The 19,706-nt window shown below is 45.3% G+C and overlaps 1 protein-coding gene across 1 annotated transcript in view; it reads right to left on the bottom strand.

Moving 5' to 3' along the window:
• Nucleotides 1-5: 5 nt before the first annotated feature.
• Phf20 (PHD finger protein 20) overlaps nucleotides 6-19,706 on the bottom strand; it is a gene marked incomplete at its 3' end in the record, with an annotated part of 110,630 nt that continues 90,929 nt past the window's right edge. The window contains exons 11-18 of the mRNA XM_031373273.1: nucleotides 16,907-17,005; nucleotides 15,357-15,521; nucleotides 14,689-14,867; nucleotides 11,749-11,848; nucleotides 9,823-10,018; nucleotides 5,188-5,584; nucleotides 3,513-3,696; nucleotides 6-67 (exon numbers count right to left, since the gene is read on the bottom strand). Coding sequence (XP_031229133.1) covers nucleotides 6-67; nucleotides 3,513-3,696; nucleotides 5,188-5,584; nucleotides 9,823-10,018; nucleotides 11,749-11,848; nucleotides 14,689-14,867; nucleotides 15,357-15,521; nucleotides 16,907-17,005 — 1,382 coding nt within the window. The remainder of the gene's footprint in view (nucleotides 68-3,512; nucleotides 3,697-5,187; nucleotides 5,585-9,822; nucleotides 10,019-11,748; nucleotides 11,849-14,688; nucleotides 14,868-15,356; nucleotides 15,522-16,906; nucleotides 17,006-19,706) is intronic.

Genomic DNA, 19,706 nt, shown 5'->3' with positions numbered 1-19,706 from the left:
TGTGGAAGCCTGGCCAGCGGCTCTGGGGGCTCCAGTTCCCCAGTGTAGTCCAGCCAGCTCTCCAGCACTGCAGGTGGAAGAGAGAGGATCCAGTGAGTGCTCAGAACTTGACTTACCACAACCTCCATGCAGCCATTTTAACCCAGGCTGCCTCAATACTAGCACCTAACAAAGCACTGCTCCAGGGCACTAATGCTAGGGTTGGCAGTGTGAACTATCCACACGATAGGCTTCTGTTAAATCCAGCTGGTGATGCTATCTGGTGAGGAATAGGTAGGTCACTAAGGGCCCGCCTTTGAGAACTATGCCCAGCTCCCTGACCGCCATGATATAGATAGGGGGCCTCCCCAAGTGTTCCCACCACCATGATAAGACCAAGCAACTATGGACCAGACTCTGAGATTATAAACTATTTAAGCCAATTTCCCCTCAAGTTGTTTTTATCAGATATCTGGTTACAGCAATGACAATATAAATGCTTCACAACAGTGCAGTCCTGAAGAAGTCCTAGTGATAGAATGATCTATGTCTGTCCTCTCCAATACTCAGTGGCCACAGGCACAGACCAGATCTAGCGGCTGTGCTCTGAGGGGCCTCATTTGAATTGCAGTCGCTAATTTAATTACATTAACTAGCCACACAATGCTAGCTGCTATCCTGCCACAGCAAAGCCTAGAAGGCTCTGAAGACAAAGTTATCCCATGTTGTAAATAGGGCAAGTTGGCTGCTAGGAAATCTATAGGGACTTTGAGAAGGTCTGGTTTTTGTTTTTGTTTTAAAATGACTGTCAATTCTGATTTGCTTCATATTAATTCTTAATACACAATTAGCAGCAGCATGAAATATACTTATTTTCTCCCTTTAAGAAGTTAGTGTAGCCGGGCGGTGGTGGCACACGCCTTTAATCCCAGCACTTGGTAGTTCGAGACTAGCCTGGTCTACAGAGTGAGTTCCAGGTCAGACAGGGCTACACAGAGAAACCCTGTCTCAAAAAACCAACCAACCAACAAAACAACCAACCAAACAAACAAACAAAAAAAGAAGTTAGTTTCCCGGAGCCAGCAGGGTTGACCAGAGGGAGCAGAGGTTCTAAAGTCAATTCTCAACAACCAGATGAAGGCTCACAACTATCTGTACAGCTACAGTGTGTATTCATATACATTAAATAAATAAATCTGTGTTTGTTTGTTTTTCGAGACAGGGTTTCTCTGTGTATCCCTGGCTGTCCTGGAACTCACTCTGTAGACCAGGCTGGCCTCAAACTCAGATATCCGTCTGCCTCTGCCTCCCAAGTGCTGGGATTATTTGCCACCCCTGCCTGGAAAATACATCTTTAAAAAAAAAAAAAAAAAAGCCTACTAGCTTTTATTCCAGCAATGAGGTGGGGTCTCTTGAATTCGAGACTAGCCTAGCCCACACAGATCCTGTCTCAAAACTAATCTGCCTCCTAAATGAAAGCTTTAAACTTCATCCTTCACACTTCATTTTTAAGTTTTTTTAGCATCAATTCAAGCCATGGGGGTAGGTGGACTCCAAACCAGTGGGACACATGGGAGGTCCTCTGGGAAGCCAGAGAGAGCCTGGCTTACCACCTCAACCACTGGCCACTCAGAGAGCCCAGGCAACATGGAATAAGATCTGTGAAGACTCAGACTTCTCTCCTGAGGAAGAACTCCTCAGGCAACCAAAGAACATTCCACCAGATCAAGAAGCCTCAGGTGGGCTGGAGAGATGGGTGGGCGGTTAAGATGACAATGGTCAGCTCTTCTAGAGGTACTGAGTTCAATCCCCAGCAACCACGTGGCGGCTCATAGCTATCTGTAATGGGATCTAGTGCCCTCTTCTGGTGTATATGGATAGACAACTCACATACAAACTAAAATAAAAGCCATGGGCCTCACAGAGTCTGGATGTCAATAGTCTGTCCCTCCCTTCATCTGCCAACAGGGCAGCTCCACTTACTGTTAGTTTAGTAATCTCATCAGCCCCTCTCCAACAGAAAAAGCATGGATTTTTCTTTCTTTGAACAAGACTCTTGTATGTTGCTCAGGTTGGCTTTGAACTCAGTCCTGCCTAAGTCTCTTAAGTGCTAGGATTATAGGCAAGAGAAACTTGGCATGGTCTCTGCCTCAGGATGGCCCCAACCACAAAGGAACACCAGCCATGCCACATGACTGAAGCTTGTATAACAAGGCACTTTTCTTGGAGTCATTTCCTGTGTGAACTTTATATAGCCATAGAGGCTTCAGCGCTTGACTATAATTCACAGAATCCTCAAACATAGATTTACAAATTTGGTCCATTAAAAAATTTTAAATTACAGCCAGGCAGTGGTGGCGCAGGCCTTTAATCCCAGCACTTGGGATGCAGAGGCAGGTGGATTTCTGAGTTCCAGGCCAGCCTGGTCTATAGAGTGAGTTCCAGGACAGCCAGGGCTACACAGAGAAATGCTGTCTCGAGAAAAAAACAAACAAACAACTTTTTTTAAATTACATTTTCTTTCTTTTGTGTGCCTGTATGGAGATAAGAGGACAACTGTAGGCCTCTCTCCTCTCACCGCCAGATCTCAGGATCGGGGCTGCTGTGCTTCAAGGCAGAAGCTTTTACTTGCTGAGTATCTCTCTAGGCCTAGAGCCCAGCTTACAATTAAAACAAATAATCAATAATAATAAGTAAGCAATCATGAAAGTATTTTTAGTTCAAAACCCAAAACTAGAAGAGATACCTCAGCCAGTAATCATTGCCTTATTTGAACCTGAATTTGATCCCCAGAATTCACATTAAAAAAAAGAAAAAAAGTGGGGCTGGAGAGACGGCTCAGCAGTTTGGAGCACCCACTGCTCTTCTGAAGGTCCTGAGTTCAAATCTCAGCCACCACATGGTGGCTCACAACCATCTGTAATGAGATCTGACGCCCTCTTCTGGTGTGTCTGAAGACAGCTACAGTGTACTTAGATACAATAATAAATAAATCTTTAAAAAAAAAGAAAGAAAAAAGAAAAAAGGCTGGGCATGTGAGTTGCCATGTGGGTCCTGGGAATTGAACCCAAGTCCTCTAGACCACAGTACTCTTAACTTCTGAGCCTTTGCTTCAACCCCCTCTCCCCAAAACAGCTTAGCTGCATTCAGAACTTAATAAAACTGTGCTCAGATTGTTTGTAACCAGTGGCCTCCAGCTGCTCTTCTGTGAAGATGTTGTACTTCATCTGTGTGGTGCTGACACAGAGCTCAGAGACAGCATTCAGAACTCGCTCACTAAGCTTGCACTTGGCCACTAAGCTATTCTTAGCCCTGTACAGTTACTACTACAGGAGGAATTGGACAGATGAAGTAAGATCCCTGAGAGCAGCAGACTTTGTAAGTGTCTAATACACTTTAAGTTACGTTTGTCCTCACTGAGGGGAGAGCCAGGCGGGATGGGGCTGAAGAGGCAAAAAGACAGCTGCCCTGGGCAGCAAGGCTGTGAGCTTCAGAAGAGAGGCTCAAGACTGATTTCAAGAAAGGAACCCTACCGTCCAGCTCCTTCTCAATGGAATCCATCCGATGCGTTACTTCATCCTGAAGAGATTCCACATGTGTCAGCAGGTTGAACTGCCACTGGTGCTGCGAGCTCACCAGCCCTTCTCCACCTCTGTCCAGCAGTTTCTGCGCAGGGGGTTCTTCTGGCAAGACCTTCTTGGAAATGTATTCCCTCACCTGGGCATGCAATGATGTGTAAATCACTGAGCAGAGACAGCCAGCTTTATCACCCTCTGAGAAAGCAGCTGCTGCTCCCATCCTCCTGCTGCCGCTCACAGTGTTCAATGCACCAAGGCCACAGCCTCAGGCCAGCACCCACAGGCTCAGATGTTTCCTCACGCTGGCCCAGTGCCCAGCATGAAGCAGGCCTCTCAGAAGCCAGGGGTTGCCCAGGTAGTGGGAGTGACGGTTAGGTTATTATAGTCAGTCAGTGAGGCCTGGCTGTCTCTCAGTGAACATGTGGCCTTGGTGAGGTAATTCCCCTATCGGCAACAGGGATACAGTTTTCTCAATATCATTAAGATAAAATATAGTGCTGGTATACAGTCAGCTTACCAGGGGGTTGCCTTGATGAGAATAAGAACTTTGAGAGTTTACAGTCCTGTGTTTCCACAGGCCTAGTAGCCTTTTGGATCTCAAACTTTTATTCATTTATTTAGGATGATGACATTAGGGCTTCCTGTGTACAAAGCAATGTCCTGAAAGCTTCAGTGGAACTGATGAAGAAAGACAGAACCAAAGTGACTGAACGTAGACCTGAAACTAATCTGATGCAAAAAGGCTGTCCTCAGACCTAAGCAAGCTTCCACAGACACTGGCAAGGGCAGAGGATGAGGGTGTAGGCCACACCCTGGAAGCAGAGTTGGGATGCCCCCTCTTGAAGACACAGCAGTGCACTTAAGCTGCTGAGGCCGATCCACAGGCTACAGTTGGGGAAAGTGGGGATGAGAGCTGAAAGCGCACAGGCTTCTTGCACAGCAGACAGGCACTGTGGCACTCATGAAGAACTAAAGATGGAGACTCTGGCATATGGCACCGAGCACTCAGAACAGAGTGACTTCATAATGACAAAAACTAAATAACAAACAAAAGGCTGGCTCCTGGGGAAAATGCTCAGAGTAGCAAAGATGTAATGAAACTAACTCCTCTTATGACAGAATTGGAAAAAAAAATACAATTTTCTTATATTTTTGGTTGTGAGCCTAGCCTTTAACGGCTGAGCCATCTCTCCAGTCCTACAATTTTCTTAAAAACATTATTATCATCTAACAACATACTTGACTAAGCTCATGCTAATTATTTAGCAACTACATGCAATTACGACGTAAATGATAGTAAAGAAAAAACAATTTTCCTTAGTTATAGTTTTTCCAAGTTTGAATCAACTTCTAAGCTTCTCCTCTCTCTGTTCCTGACCCTCCCATTGTGCCATTTTGTGGAATTTCCTGGAACTGATGACCTTTGACTAAAATAGGTCCCTTAACCTTGTACACATCTTAACAGGGGGAAAGAAAAAAAACCAAACAAACAAAAACCAAAAGCCCTCTGATGAGCAAATATAGTATTTCTATTAAGAAGTGTCTTCCACAGGAAGCCTGGCCCAGAAGGAGGACCTACCAGCACTCAGGCATGAAGTAAGGAGTAAGTAAGTACACACAAGACACCTACCTTCGGGGAGCTGGGTTTGGGATCAATGTCTCCTCTGCTCCTGTCTTGGTCGATGGGCCAGCCTAGGCGAGGGGAGAGGGGGTCGTCACCGTTCTCACACAGGGGGCTGACTGCAGCATCAAGGGCAGAGCCTCTCGTCTCCACAACCAGCTTCTGCTCCACAGCAGGGTAATAGGCGCGAGGTTTCTGGTAGCAATGCTCACTGGTGATATAGGACTCCTCCACAGACCGGGGCAGGGGCGATGGCTTCTCCACCGCCCCATTCAAAGTTCTATAGCTCGGAGACTCCTCACTCCTCGTGTCTGTGATGTGGATGTGTCTGGAATGTGCTCTCCCATCCCCTGAGTGCTGTTTCCAGGGCTGGCACCACAGCTGCAGATCAGGATGCTCCCTGCTTCTGTGGGGATGGCAAAAAGAAACAGTGTTGAGGGTAGGTAGCAGGCATTATTGCAAAGCTTCTCCTCTCAAACACTTTCCCTGAAGGGACAGTGGCCTCTACCTGAAATATCTACCCACTTACCACATGGGGGTGTAAACCCTCAGTCTCTTAGGAGGCCACTTCCCAAGGCTCCCACTGCAGGCAACTAGACTTGGTTGCCAAGCAGCAGCCAGTGAGCTCAGGCTCCTTCTGGCTTCTTTTGGCAACTAGTGCTACTCGTGGAAACTGTCAGCCACCAACTCTGACTTTAAAGGTGCCTGACAACCTGAGTCTGACACCCAGGACCATATGGTTGAAGAGAACCAATTACCAAAAGATGTTCTTCTAAGCTGCATACCTATGCCGTGGCACATGCACTCATAAATAAATAAAATACAGTAAAAACAAATGTGGTTTACTAACAATAAGCTAAACTCAATCGACTGCTAAAATAACCCTGACATGTAACAGCACTGATAATTACCAAATTACCAGTTATCAAAATACAGTGGTGCTGGGGTGGGTAAGTATATGTATGGTCATTAATCATAACATTTTTTTTTTTTGAGACAGAGTTTCTCTGTGTAGCTCTGGCTGTCCTGGAACTCACTTTGTAGACCAGGCTGGCCTTGAACTCAGAAATCCTCCTGCCTCTGCCTCCCAAGTGCTGGAATTAAAGGCATGCATCATCACTGCCCAGCAATCATAACATTTCTTTTAAAAAAAAAATTACAGTCTTCTATTTTCGCCATTCCAAAGAAAAAAGTGGCCAGGGTCAGTAAAGGACAGAGATGGCTTCACACCGGACAGCTTCCTCTCTACATCTGATGTACAAAACACTGTGAAGGACATTACAGTCCCCTGGAACCACTGCTCCTGGAGGGTCATTACACTCATCTGTCCCATCTTAAGCAATTGTAAAATTGGGAAACAAGAGAAAAATATTTCAGTATATTGTTCTCGGTGGTAACAAGTACATGGAAAGTGTGTGGGAAGTGTGTGTGTATATTGGGTGTGGCTGTGTATATAGGTACATATGTGCTAGGGACTGAACCCAGGGCTTTGAACACACTAGGCAAGCATTCTACTTCTCAGCCCCAAACTATATACCTATATATATTTAAATGTATCATTATTTTAAGATTTACTATATTTTTAAATTATATGTCTGTGCTCAGCATATGTATGTGGCACACAAATATATTAAATGTAAAAACTGAGGAGGTCAGAAGAGGGCCTGGAGTTAAGGAGTTACTGGCAGTTTTGAGCTGTACAAGTAGGTGCTAGGAGCCACACATGGATTTTCTGCAAGAGTCATGCATACTCTGAGCCTGAGCAGTCTCTCCAGCTTGTTTCCTGGAGCATAATTTACACACACGCATGCACACACTTTTTTAAATTAAAAAGTGACTCACTTCACCTCTCAGTTCTCACCTGCCCACCTTTCATTTCACAAGTATGCAGAACTTCTATTACAACCTTTGGTCACTGAAAGGAAGAGAGGGAAGGCGGTGGCAGAGGGAGAGAAAAGGGTGATCACGATGGTGGCTGGAGAGCACAGAGAGCGCAGTGAGCGCAGTGAGCGCAGTGAGCACAGTGGAGTGACAGTGTCCCCAGGGCCTATGTGTAGGGCAGTGGGGTGACTGTCCCCAGAGCCTATGTGTAGGGCAGTGGGGTGACTGTCCCCAGAGCCTATGTGGAGGGCAGTGGGGTGATTGTCCCCAGAGCCTATGTGGAAACAAGTGGCTACCACAAATCCAGCTCCAGAAGGCCTAGAAGCTCTGTGTGAGCGAAGCTCTGACAGGGACAAGTAGGTGTTAACAACGGCTCACCCAGAAGAATTTTTAAACCTTTTATTTTTAAGGGAGCAGAGGGTGGCTCAGCTGTTGAGAGCACTTAGCTGTTCTTCTAAAGGATATGGGTTTAACACGCATGGCAGCTCACAACTGTCTGTAATTCTAGTTCCTGGGATTCAGCACCTTCACATAGACATACATGCAGGCAAAAGCACCAATGCACACAAAGTAAAAATAAATAAATGAATAAATTATTTTTTAAAAAGTGTGTATGTAGCCAGGCAGTGGTGGTGTGTGCCTTTAATGCCAGAAACACTTGGGAGGCAGAGGCAGGCGGATTTCTGAGTTCAAGGCCAGCCTGATCTACAGAGTGAGTTCCAGGACAGCCAGGGCTATACAGAGAAACCTTGTCTCAAAAAACAAAAACAAAACAAAACAAAAGTATGTGCACATGCCCATGCATCCAGATGCTCTCAGAGACTACCCACTACATCTCTTAGAGCTGGTGTTACAGATGGTTGTAAGTTGGCCAATGTTGGTACTGGAAACGGATCATAGACCCTCTGGAAGCGCAGCAAGAGCTCTGAACTGCTGAGCTACCTGCCAGTCCCTCTGGCAGCAGACTTAAGCTTCTTTGCCTATGAATCATGAGTGTTTAGGATGAAAGAATAAACAAAATGTGATATTCAAATACTACACATTTTGCTTTAAAAAGGAAGTCTAGTATAACATAGATGAACCTTGAAGGTATTACGCCATGTGAAATAAAAGATGGGTAAATATTGCATGATTCCTCCTGAGGTATCTAGAGATGTTGAATTCATAGGGACAGAAAACAGAATAATGTTGCTGGACTGAGAAGATGGGGAACCTGGAGATTACTTAATGCATGAGAAATCATTCTTGTGGGATGAAAAGAGTTCTGGAGACTGGCTGCATGCCTGTGTAATGACTTTCACAATACAGAAATATACAGAATAACAGCTAAGACAGAAAACAGACATGGCATTCAATCCTGTGATCCCAATTATGCTAAAACTAGGCCAAAGCAAGAACACTGCCTGAGCTCAGGAATTCAAGATCAGACTGGTTGAATTAAGAGCTAAGAGCTGCATGCCCTTAATCCCAGCACTCAGAAGGCAAAAGGATCTCCATGAGTTCAAGGCCAGCCTGGTCTACAAATCTAATTCCAGGACAGCCAGTACTAAATAAAAATACCCTGTTGTGAAAATAAAAAATAAATAGAAATAAATAGAAAGGTTCAGATGGTAAATTTGGTATTTGGCATTATGTGTATTTTATAAAGCCCTCACCAGGGGCTGGCAAGATGGCTCAGTGGTAAGGGCATTGACTGCTCTTCCCAGCAACCACATGGTGGCTCACAACCACCCGTAATGAAATCTGACGCCCTCTTCTGGTGTGTTTGAAGACAGCTACAGTGTACTTATTTACGATAATAAATTCATCTTTGGGCCAGAGCAAGTGAGTCCTAAAGTCAATTCCCAACAACCACATGAAGGCTCCCAAACACCTGACAGCTACAGTGTGCTCACATACATAAGTAAATAAATCCTTTAAAAAAGCCTCACTATGGGGCTGGAGAGATGGCTCAGTGGTTAAGAGCTCTGACTGTTCTTCCAAAGGTCCTGAGTTCAATTCCCAGCAACACATGGTGGCTCACAACCATCTGTAAAGAGATCTGATGCCCTCTTCTGGTGTGTCTGGAAACAGCTACAGTGTACTCATATAATAAAAATAAATCTTTTTAAAAAAAAAAAGCCTGGCTATAAATGTAAAAATACTCAATGTAAAACAAACAACTGTACACCCAAAGATAACACAAAGCAAACTGTAAGTGTGCACACTATGCCATAGTGGCCAACATCTTTAATTACATTAAAAGGCTAAGAACCTTCAAGGGAAGGACAGAACCACCTCTTGTAAACTGTCCACTGATCTCTGAACATTTGTATACACACACACACACACACACACACACACACACACACACACCCTTGCACTAAATGGGAAAACAAGAGAAACCAAATGCACACATAATGTCCTGATTTACAGTGTTAGTTGCATGAGTTTGTACACATCAAATTCAGTAAGGTCTTAAAATAAGTGAACTTAATTACATGTAAAGTATTCTTCAATAAAGTCAATTGCTTTACAAAGAAATGTTTATTACATAACTGACTTTTGGGGGAGCTGGGTGGGGTGAGGGTACTGATAGTCAAACTCAGTGCCATCCATGCAAACACTCGACCCTTAAGCCACATGCTCAGATAGCAACAGATTTTTTTGGTACAGGTCTCAAATTTAACAGTCTTTGGGTCTTTCCACTTTCTCCCCAAACCTGACTGAATTGAGAGGCAAAGTAAGTCCCTGCCCAGAGAGAGCTGCAGGCACCACACTTACTGCAAGATGCTCATCTTGAGCTGTAGGCCGTGCAGCACTTGGATCACTCTTTGAACGTCCCCAAGCAGCTGGTGTGTAGCCACAATCTTCCTGGCATTCTGATGGGAGTAGTTCTGTTCCAGAAATGCCAGTCCATGCATATGTCCCCGGCTCAGCCACTCCTTGTCATACCAGTACTTGAAGCCAGGTCTCTGACCTAAAGTGACAATATTACAACAGTCAAACAAGCCTGAGGGGAACCCAGGCTGTCCCCTCAGCGGGCCTATCATCCTGAGTTTCCAGAACTGTATTCTGATTGCTGTATTCATTTTGTTCACGTTTCCTTGGCTCTAGTTGGTGTTGGAGACAAAGTTGGAATAAGGCATGGTTCCTTCCACCCGCCACAGGAACTAGAGTATGGATTCGGATTCCGATCAGTAGCCTTCTCCTTTCAATTATCTTCCTCCCCTGCCCTCCTTTCTCTAGACAGGGTCTCACGTGGCTCAGACAATCCTCAAACTAACCATGTAGCTTAGGCTGGCTTTGAATCAGTTCCTCCCACTTCTGCTTGGAGAGTTCTGGGATACAGATGTTCTAACACCATGGCTGGCTGAACTGCCTCACCAGATTTAAGTCATTTCCTCCCTTCCTCCACTTACAACCTTCCACAGCTTTTAACTGCTCCCAGAAGGAAACCCCAAATCCCTAACTATCTATCTGTTAAGGCTGACAGAATCCTTCTCTTTCCTCTTCTCCTCACTCCACCCTTATCACGGTTTGTCTGGGTTTTAGAAACACACACACAAAAAATCTCTTTCTTGGCCTGACCTCTTTCCTCCAGTGCTCCTATCTGAAGCGGCATCCCCTAGGCCTCTCCAGGACAGGTGCTCCCTGTCTCCTCAGGCGGGTCTTTTGGCCACCAGCCAGCATCAAAAAGCCTTTTCAGAGCCCCTGCTTACTCCCTCACTGCTTCCCCTACTAACTTCACTTGTATACCTGTCATGTGTTGATTTAACTTGTTTCAACTTCTGTTTTCTGTCCCCAGTCTCATTAAAAGGCAGAAAAAAAGAAACCATCTTATTGATGGCTGCAGTCCCAGAGCCTGGCAACATGTCTCAAATGGACTCAGAGTGAATAGAAGGCTCCAGGCCCCTTTCCAACAGTACTACCTGGTCCTACCTAGACAGATGACCTGGATGGCTCCCGGGCCCTGCTCATCACAAGCCTCCTTAGAAAGGACAGAAAAGCTCAGGGACTTGGCAGCACTTCCTGTTCCAAAAGCTCAGAAAACAGTACCTTCCAACCTGACTCATTCACTCTTCAGTAACTAAAAAACCTTGAGACATGCTAGAACGGTGGAAGGGACAGCCAAGAGCCACAAACAACCCATTAACCAATGACCCTGCTAAGGAGCCGAGCAAGACACCACTTAGAGTACTGACAAAACTGTACACGAGCAGGCATGGCTCTTCCCCTCCAGGGGTAGGGATGCAATGGAGGACAGATGTGCCCTCCCAAACCCCTGAAATGTCAACAACAGAGCCATACACCTATCCTCAGAGCTCTTGAGGAAGTGTCTCATTGCCGGAACTGGAACAAAAGGTCAGCAAGGCCCTGAGCAAGAACGACAGGATAATTCATGGAGCATTCAACACTAGATAGTTTTCATCAGACTTACGGAACTGTGTGCTTCCTGTTAACAATATCATGTGTGTTTCCCACTACATTTCAAGATTAGGCCTTCTGCTAGGTAAGCATCTTCAGACACATCCCTTACTGCTATGTTCAGAAGGACTGGCCACCAGGTGGGCTTGCAACAAAGGTGAGCAGAGTCACCTAGCCATTAGCAAAGATTCATCAAGAGCACAGACCCATATGGTGCCTTCAAAGTCGCTGTGCTAAGGAAGGGGTTACACGCTGCTCACATCCCAGCTCCAGCATCTCTACCTGGAGGGTCTTGGCAAACATAGCAGGTGTATTTCTCGGGCACATTTTCTTCCAGTAATCCCATGCAGACCCCATGCTGCCAGCACTGGCACTCTTCACACTGTGAGAATTAAAGAAACAACACAAGTCAGAACGCAGGCGGCACCTGAAGCAGGGCACACAAGGCTGAGAGGAGATGGGGGCGCGTTCCCTTCTGACCTCTGCCAACAAAGCTGTAGCCACGTAATGACCCAACTAGGTCACCACTGACCACATGGAGGTTTACACACAGTGAACAAATTAAGTTAAAGAGTCCTTAGTTCTGGGGGCTGGAGAGATGGCTCAGTAGTTAAGAGCACTGGCTGCACTTCCTGAGGTCCTGAGTTCAATTCCCAGCAACCACATGGTGGCTCACAGTCATCTGTAAGGGGATCTGATGCCCTCTTCTGGTGTGTCTGAAGACAGCTATGGTGTACTCATACACATAAAATAAATTAATTAAAAAAGAGTCCTTAATTCTTTAGTGACAAGAGCCATTTCAGAAGTGCCCATATGAGGCGATCATCTCTGTACAGACTACAGCACCCAAAGACAATTTAGATTTTTTTTCTCTCTCTTTTTTTAAAGATTTATTTATTGTTATATGTAAGTACGCTGTAGCTGTCTTCAGACACACCAGAAGAGGGCAACAAATCTCATTACAGATGGTTGTGAGCCACCACGTGGTTGCAGGGATTTGAACTCAGGACCTTTGGAAGAGGAGTCAGTGCTCTCAACTGCTGAGCCATCTCTCCAGCCCCAAGAATTTAGATTTTAAGGTGTGGTGGAGTATGACTGGAATCCAAGCACGTGAAAGATAGAGACATGAAGATAAGCTTAGCCAGACTCAGTTACTCAGTGAGACCAAAGCCAGCCTGGGATACTTTAGAATCTGTCTTAAAAAAACAAAACACAAAGCAAAAATGTAGATCAACTGAATAGTATTGACTTCAGACTGACCACTGCCACTCACACCTCTCAGCTTCTACTTCCTGGTAACTTTGTGGGGGTTAATGAAACCTGCTCATACTCTTAGAATACATTACCTGTGTAACTGTGTACAGTTTCAGATCTCAACCCTAGGCCTCAGCTTCCCCAAGTACAGAAAGGGTACTGCTCCTGCCCATACCATGGGCTGTCTGTCTGTTAGGAATCTAGGGTCACATGCACGTCCTCCCACTATGACCTCTGCACAAAGCTTCATAGTAAGTTTCTATTACTAACAGACAAGTGATGTTCCTTTGACCTCCTAGAGCTCATGTGCCAGCTCTTCATACTTACTCTTAAAGCTTGCTGAAGGTTGCACAAGTGATCAATAGCATGAGATAACATGAACTTAGCCAAGTGCAGATTCCTGCAAAGCCTCCGCTCACCTGCCCTCCCTGGTATTTACTTGGAGTGCTGCCAGAGAGCCAGGAAGCAGAAAGGAACCCACTACTCCCAAGACACCAACTTTACTTGGTTTATAAAATAGTGTGGCCCCAACAAATAAGGAAGTTGATAGCTCTGAAAGTAAGCAGAACTCTAAAATCAGTAGTCAGAAAATATATGCAAAGAAGAAAGATGAGAGGGAGGGGGCTGGGCCTGCCAGGGATTTTTAAGTATTACAAAGGCATAATCTCATAGAATTTCTGTATTCTTCTGTCTCTGCTTCACTGAAAAAAGAGAGAATCGAGAAATTGACCAAAATATACAGAGAAAGGCAGTAAGTCAAACAACATTTCAAAAAGGGAGCACATTGCCAGTAAACTGAAGCCACAGCCCTCACTCCACACCAAAATAAACTGCAGGATAAAACATGCATATGGTGCTTAAAAAACAAAACCTCTGAAGTCCTAGAAGAAACCACCAAGGTCTACACCTAGGAAGCAGAGACAGCACAGTAATCTCAGCATTTAGGAAACAAAAACAGAAAACACAGCAGGTTCAAGGACAAGTGGGGCCAAATGAGACTGTGGCTATTTCATCAGCTTGAGTCTAGCATCACCTGTGGAGAGTTGCTCACTAAGGGATTATCTAGATCAGGGTAGTTTCTGGCCTGTCTATTCAGATTATTTTGGATAGGGTGAGTGGAAGATTTTCCATTGTAGGTGGCACCATTTCCTAGGCAGGGAGTAAGTCAAGCACAGCATGCAGGGATGAATTAGTCCCACTCTTCTTCCTGACACGGAGGCAATCTGAGGAGCCGGCTTCATGCTTCTGCCACATGCCACTCTGTGTCCTGCATTATGCACCCATGTAGAATTGTGGGCCACAGTAACTTCTCCCTTAAGTTGCTTTTGTGAGGATATTTTATCATAGCAACAAAAAAGTAACTAAGACAGAGACTCTGCCCCCCCAAACCATCAACAAAAAGACAAAGACATAAATGCAACTATGTACATTAAAATCAAGTCAATTTCAAATTTTGATGTCACATATATAGAACAAGGAAAACAAAAAGCCAAAAAAAGCCTGTTCTTCCTAATGGCTATGCATGGCAGGCTGCCAGCCCTTCACTGGAAACACCTGCTGCTAGCACACATGCATGCTAGCATGTGCACACACACACCAAGTAACAGAGGTAGACAAATTATAAAACCTGACTCCATTTTTCCCTTCAGGCTACCAGGGAAATGTATCTTAAAGAGAAGATGAGCCCATAAAGACGACTAAATTGCTACTCCACAGTCTGAGTCCCTGTTGTCCAACTCCTCCCCGTGAGACCACAGGCTAAGCCTTCCCCTTTGTGACCCTCATATAACATGTAATATCTCATTCTATTAATGGGTATTTACAGCAGCCTAGAATTCCCAGAAATCTGAACCCAAAAGCAAGCTCAGTCTAACGTTGTTAGTACTGCACACATAGGGCTGTTCACACAGCTCACTCGCTGCTGACCTCACATTCTCTCCTTTAACCTGTGTTCTGGAAACTACTTGCCTGAATCATGAAGTCGTTTTCCTCCTGTACTTCACAGATGCAGCGGACCACCTCAAAATCATAGCGGTCGTCACCTTCAAGCTCCTCGTCTGGGTTGGTGGTCACATCAACATCCTGACCATACTCCTCATCACTCCAAAGAAAGCTCTCAGAAGAGGACTCGCTCAAATTATCCTCCTCTGGAAGGAAAGGGAAGCCAATTGTCAGTGCTCTAAACTCACAGATAACATTGTGTACCCACACTGTTTCAGCCCCACTTCTCCAGGGACTTCCACAGGCCTGGAAACAGGACTCAGTTTCAGCTCTGTTCTTATTAGAACAGCTCAAAGGATGCATTCTGCCTGACCAGGGCTGAACTAATGTCCCCATTTCAGTGAGGAAACACAAAGGGGCTCCCAATGTCACTGAGCGCATTGTCAGAAGAGTGATTTCTTGTGACCCACATATAACATCGCCCTAAGGACTCTAAATCTCCCCAGCTTATCGCCATTTCTGTCCAGCTACCTTTAGATTTCTACACAGTAGGGAGAGAAGCAGAACCAACTGCGGGGATAAGGCTAGACTTTCTCACTGACTACTTCCAATCACTGAGTACTTACTCTACACCACACCCATCATCATATAGCACATACTTTCTAACAGCCTACCATGTGAGAATGAGCTCTTACCACATGCTTTCAATTTCCCTTTGTGGTTTCCATTATCTGAACCATGGAGCTGCGGGCTCATATGGACCCCAGGCTTGTGTGAGGACCCACACCTGGTGACAGCAAATGTTTTGGGTGGCGAAGGTTCCTGGGAAGTGTCACTGATGTCCTCACTGCAGGGACATTCTACAAGAACAGCATCAGACACAAATGAGCAACTCAGGCACCATTAGACATCCCAGAAACAACCCCATTCAGTAATAGCCTTTGAGTTCAAAGAGGTCAAGGGCCTAAGTGCAGCACACCACAGGGAGGTATGAAGGGCAGTCACTTCTGAGAACAGTTCCTCCCTACCCCACCCCTTTCCTTTTCTAATAAAATGGATTCATAAGCCAGAAGGGACACGGATAATAAAACATGGTTTCGCAGGGCAGTGGTGGCGTTTGCCTTTAATCCCAGCACTTGGGAGGCAGTGTTGGAGGCCAGCCTGGTCTACAGAGTGAGTTCCAGGACAGCCAGGGCTATACAGAGAAACTCTGTCTCGAAAATACAAAAAAAAAAAAAAAAAAAAAAAAAAAAAAAAAAAAAAAACCAAAAACTCAAAAAACAAAAAAAACACCATGACTTCTATTTAGCTCCCAAGGTTGCAGCAGAGATTTTCTTAAAAGTGTTGTTTTTAACACTTTTCAACAACTGCAGGTTTCTTGAGAGCTGACTATTTAACAGTTCTGCAAGTAAACCTCAAGGATCATCCATGCATGTAACCTCGGTGTTTGGGATGCTTAAGCTCAAGGACTGAGAGTCTGAGATAGTAAGAAAGACCATGTCTCAAAAACACAAGGGGGTGGGGGAAGTTCCTGTGCATAGCCATAGCCTTCCCTGTGACAGGACACACTGACCAATGCTACAAGTGGGAGGCATTTATAAAGGTCAGTCAAACTTTCTGAGGCTTGATTGAGGGGCGGGCCAGCAAGATTGCTCAGCAGGAAAACATACTTGCCATATAAGTCTGGTGACCTGAGTTAAATCTCTGAAACCCACAGTGGGAGGAGAATTCGTTCCTGAAAGTTGTCCTCACACCCTGACACATGCACTGTGCACCCTCACTTACATACATCTTTTTTTTTTTTTTTTGGTTTTTCGAGACAGGGTTTTCTGTGTAGCCCTGGCTGTCCTGGAACTCACTCTGTAGACCAGGCTGGCCTTGAACTCAGAAATCCACCTGCCTCTGCCTCTGCCTCCCAAGTGCTGGGATTAAAGGCACCAGAAGAGGGCATCAGATCTCATTATGGGTGGTTGTGAGCCACCATGTGGTTGCTGGGATCTGAACTCAGGACCTTCAGAAGAACAGTCAGTGCTCCTACCCGCTGAGCCATCTCGCCAGCCCACTAAGTGGCGTAACATACATCTTAACGCACATGCAATAATAGAAAATAAATTAAGTCTCTGTAAGAGTTAGTTGCATGTCCATCCTCAACCCACACCCTCTTCCAGGACACAGGCTAGGCTGAGCCCACAAGCCCAAGGCCTCCTGGCCTTTCCTAAGTGAGCAAGCCTTCCACGGACAATACCAGGCTTGGTTTTCTTTTTCTTTTTCTTTTTCTTCTTTGGCTTCACTCTCACAAGTTCTTTGAATTTCTTCTCTTTATTCTTTTCCTTCTCTTTTGCAGCTAGAATTAAGCACACGTTCAAGATTGTCATTTAGTATTCTGTCTTTAGTTCTAGGATCTTATTCTTTTCTTAGTTATCTTACTATCCATCCCTAGGCAAAAAAACAACATACAGTCCTGGGCCTGATCCTGCCCAGGAGAGCCCCTTCCTGCCCCTGGGGATACAGAGTGGGTTGCCAGCAAGACCACTACACACAGCAGGCCTTTTTGGGTCTGGGCTGCTGCCTGGGACTGTGAATGCGTCTGGGTGAAGAGTGCAGTGCTCATTCACTCTATGTCCACAGCCGCCTTCCTGCTTCAGCTGCCAAGCTGAGTAGTGACAACAGTGACTTAGGGTCTTCAAAGCTGGTATTATTATCTGGTCTTTTATAGGAAATTTGCGGATGATACTAAGGAAGCAGAGGCAGGCAGATCTCTGTGAGTTCAAGGCCAGCCTGGTCAACATAGCAAGTTCCAGGACAGCCAGAGTTATATGGGGAGAATCTATCTCTCAAGTACATAGACAGGTAAAATTCTTAAATAAATAAATAAAGTTCAAGGTCAGCTAGACTACCTTGTGAAACTTTGTCAGGGAAAAAAGTGTGTGTATACAGACACACACACACATCCATACATATATATGTATACATATAATGTTGGGATGACCTATACCCATACATTGTGTTAAATGGCTATGTATGTATGCCTCTGTATTTTCTTTTCTTTTTTTCTTTTAGATTTATTTACTTTATTTATATAAGTACAATGTCTTCAGACACACCAGGACATCGGATCCCATTACAAATGGTTGTGAGTCACTATATGGTTGTGGAAATTGAACTCAGGACCTCAGAAAGAGCAGAGGTCTCTTAACTGCTAAGCTATCTCTCCAGCCCACCACAGTATTTTCAATTATTAACTACTGAGCTGGAAGTACTTGGTGGATATTTGGTATTGTCATTTCTGTGGACCACTAACTTGCTTTCTATATGTAAATGTTAGTCACTTCCTCACCTGTACAAGAAGAGAACTCTCTGAGAAGACCGAGTTAAAAAGCAAGCTGCCTGGGGCGAGGTCACTCAAGGAAGATCACAGTGCCCTTAAATCTGGCTTACAATGTGGACTGGGCTTTGAGTAAGGCCTACTCCTTGGCCTACAATATGGACTGGGCTTCGAGTAAGGCTTACTCCTTAACAGCTTCTTTGTATGAGAAAGGAATGTGGCTTTCTGTAGAATAAAGAGCTGGCAGCTGAGTCTGGGGCAGAACTACAGACCAGGCAGACAGGAGACACAGAACCATGGATGAAGGGAACAGGGAGGAGCAGGAGGGGGATAGAATGTGGAACAGGGAGGCACAGGAGGGGGATAGAGCGTGGAGGGAGGCAATGGCAGGCAGGTTGCGTTAAGTTAGAAGCTAGCTGAGAGAATGCCTCAGCAAAAAGGCTGACAGCCTTAAACTACATAGATGTTTGCGCATCTTTATTACTAAACCATATGCGGGACCCTAACTGCAATCTATCTTCTAGGAGTCTTGGGACATGAGCTCTGTAACACTGGTCCCCACACGGGAAATATAATGTATCCCCTATCTTCTACCCAGTCATGCAGCACAGACTTCTCCCATCAATTTATCCATGCTGCATAAACGGACATGGAGTCTCTACTCTTCCACTACTGGACAATATCTAGCAGGTGGTGCAGCCTGTGGTGCTTAGCCATGGGCATCATAGGACAGCTATGAACGCAGCTCAACAGACTTGTAGACGGCAGAGACATGTTACAGTGTCACAGAGTTGGACATCCTTGCAATCAGAGGTGTTTGCCATGCTTTCCACTGGAATAAGAAGTGGCACAGTATTACACTGGCATACCTGAACTACATGTTACCTCTCAGCTGCTCATCCCTAAATATGCCATTTTTTTCTGACAGTGCTGAGGATTGGACACAGGGTTTTGTGTGTGTGCTGCATGTTATTTCCCTAACCCTTAATTTTTTCCCCTTCAAGACAGGGTTTCTTTGTATAGACCTGGCTGTCCTGGAACTCACTCTATATACCAGGCTGGGCTCAAACTCAGAGATCCACCTGTCTTCTGCCTCCTGAGAGCTGGAACTAAAGTTGTGCACCACCATGCCTGGCTGAAATGTTTATTCTCACATTCCCATGTGCAGTGTGATGGTATCTGGACAAGGAACTTCTGAGAAGCATCCAAAATCATGAGGGTAGCAACTTCCTGATGGGATTAGTGCCCTTCTAAGAAGGAATGGGGGAGATGGGGGGTGAAGAGGAAAAGAAGGAACCAGAGATGCATGTGAGGATGCACTAGAACCACACTAGGGACACCTTAACCCAAGAATTCCCAGCATCTAGAATTGTGGGAGAGAAATGCTGGCACACATGTGAAAGTACCCCATTCTCTCCTACTGCAGAGTCCCCAGGACTGAACTCCTGCCAAATGCTTTGCAGAGAGTACCTTTACACACAGAGCCATATCACCAGCCTCCCACACTCTCATGGAGAGAATCATGGAAAAGGGGGGAAAGCTGCTGTCTGCTGTGCTTACTTACCTATTGCCAGTCTCCACTGCACACTTTCCTACTCTGGGAAAACCATGGCTTTAGACCAAATGAACCTTTGTGCACTGCGGTGTTATTTTCCACACATTAGCATTGTTTACTGTGTACTAGACAGTGTGCTGGCAGGGACACACCTGTCTTTTTTTT

This window comes from Mastomys coucha, unplaced genomic scaffold (assembly GCF_008632895.1).
Source record: "Mastomys coucha isolate ucsf_1 unplaced genomic scaffold, UCSF_Mcou_1 pScaffold15, whole genome shotgun sequence".
Classification (NCBI taxonomy): Eukaryota; Metazoa; Chordata; class Mammalia; order Rodentia; family Muridae; genus Mastomys; species Mastomys coucha.
This window is presented reverse-complemented; position numbering and strand designations above follow the sequence as displayed.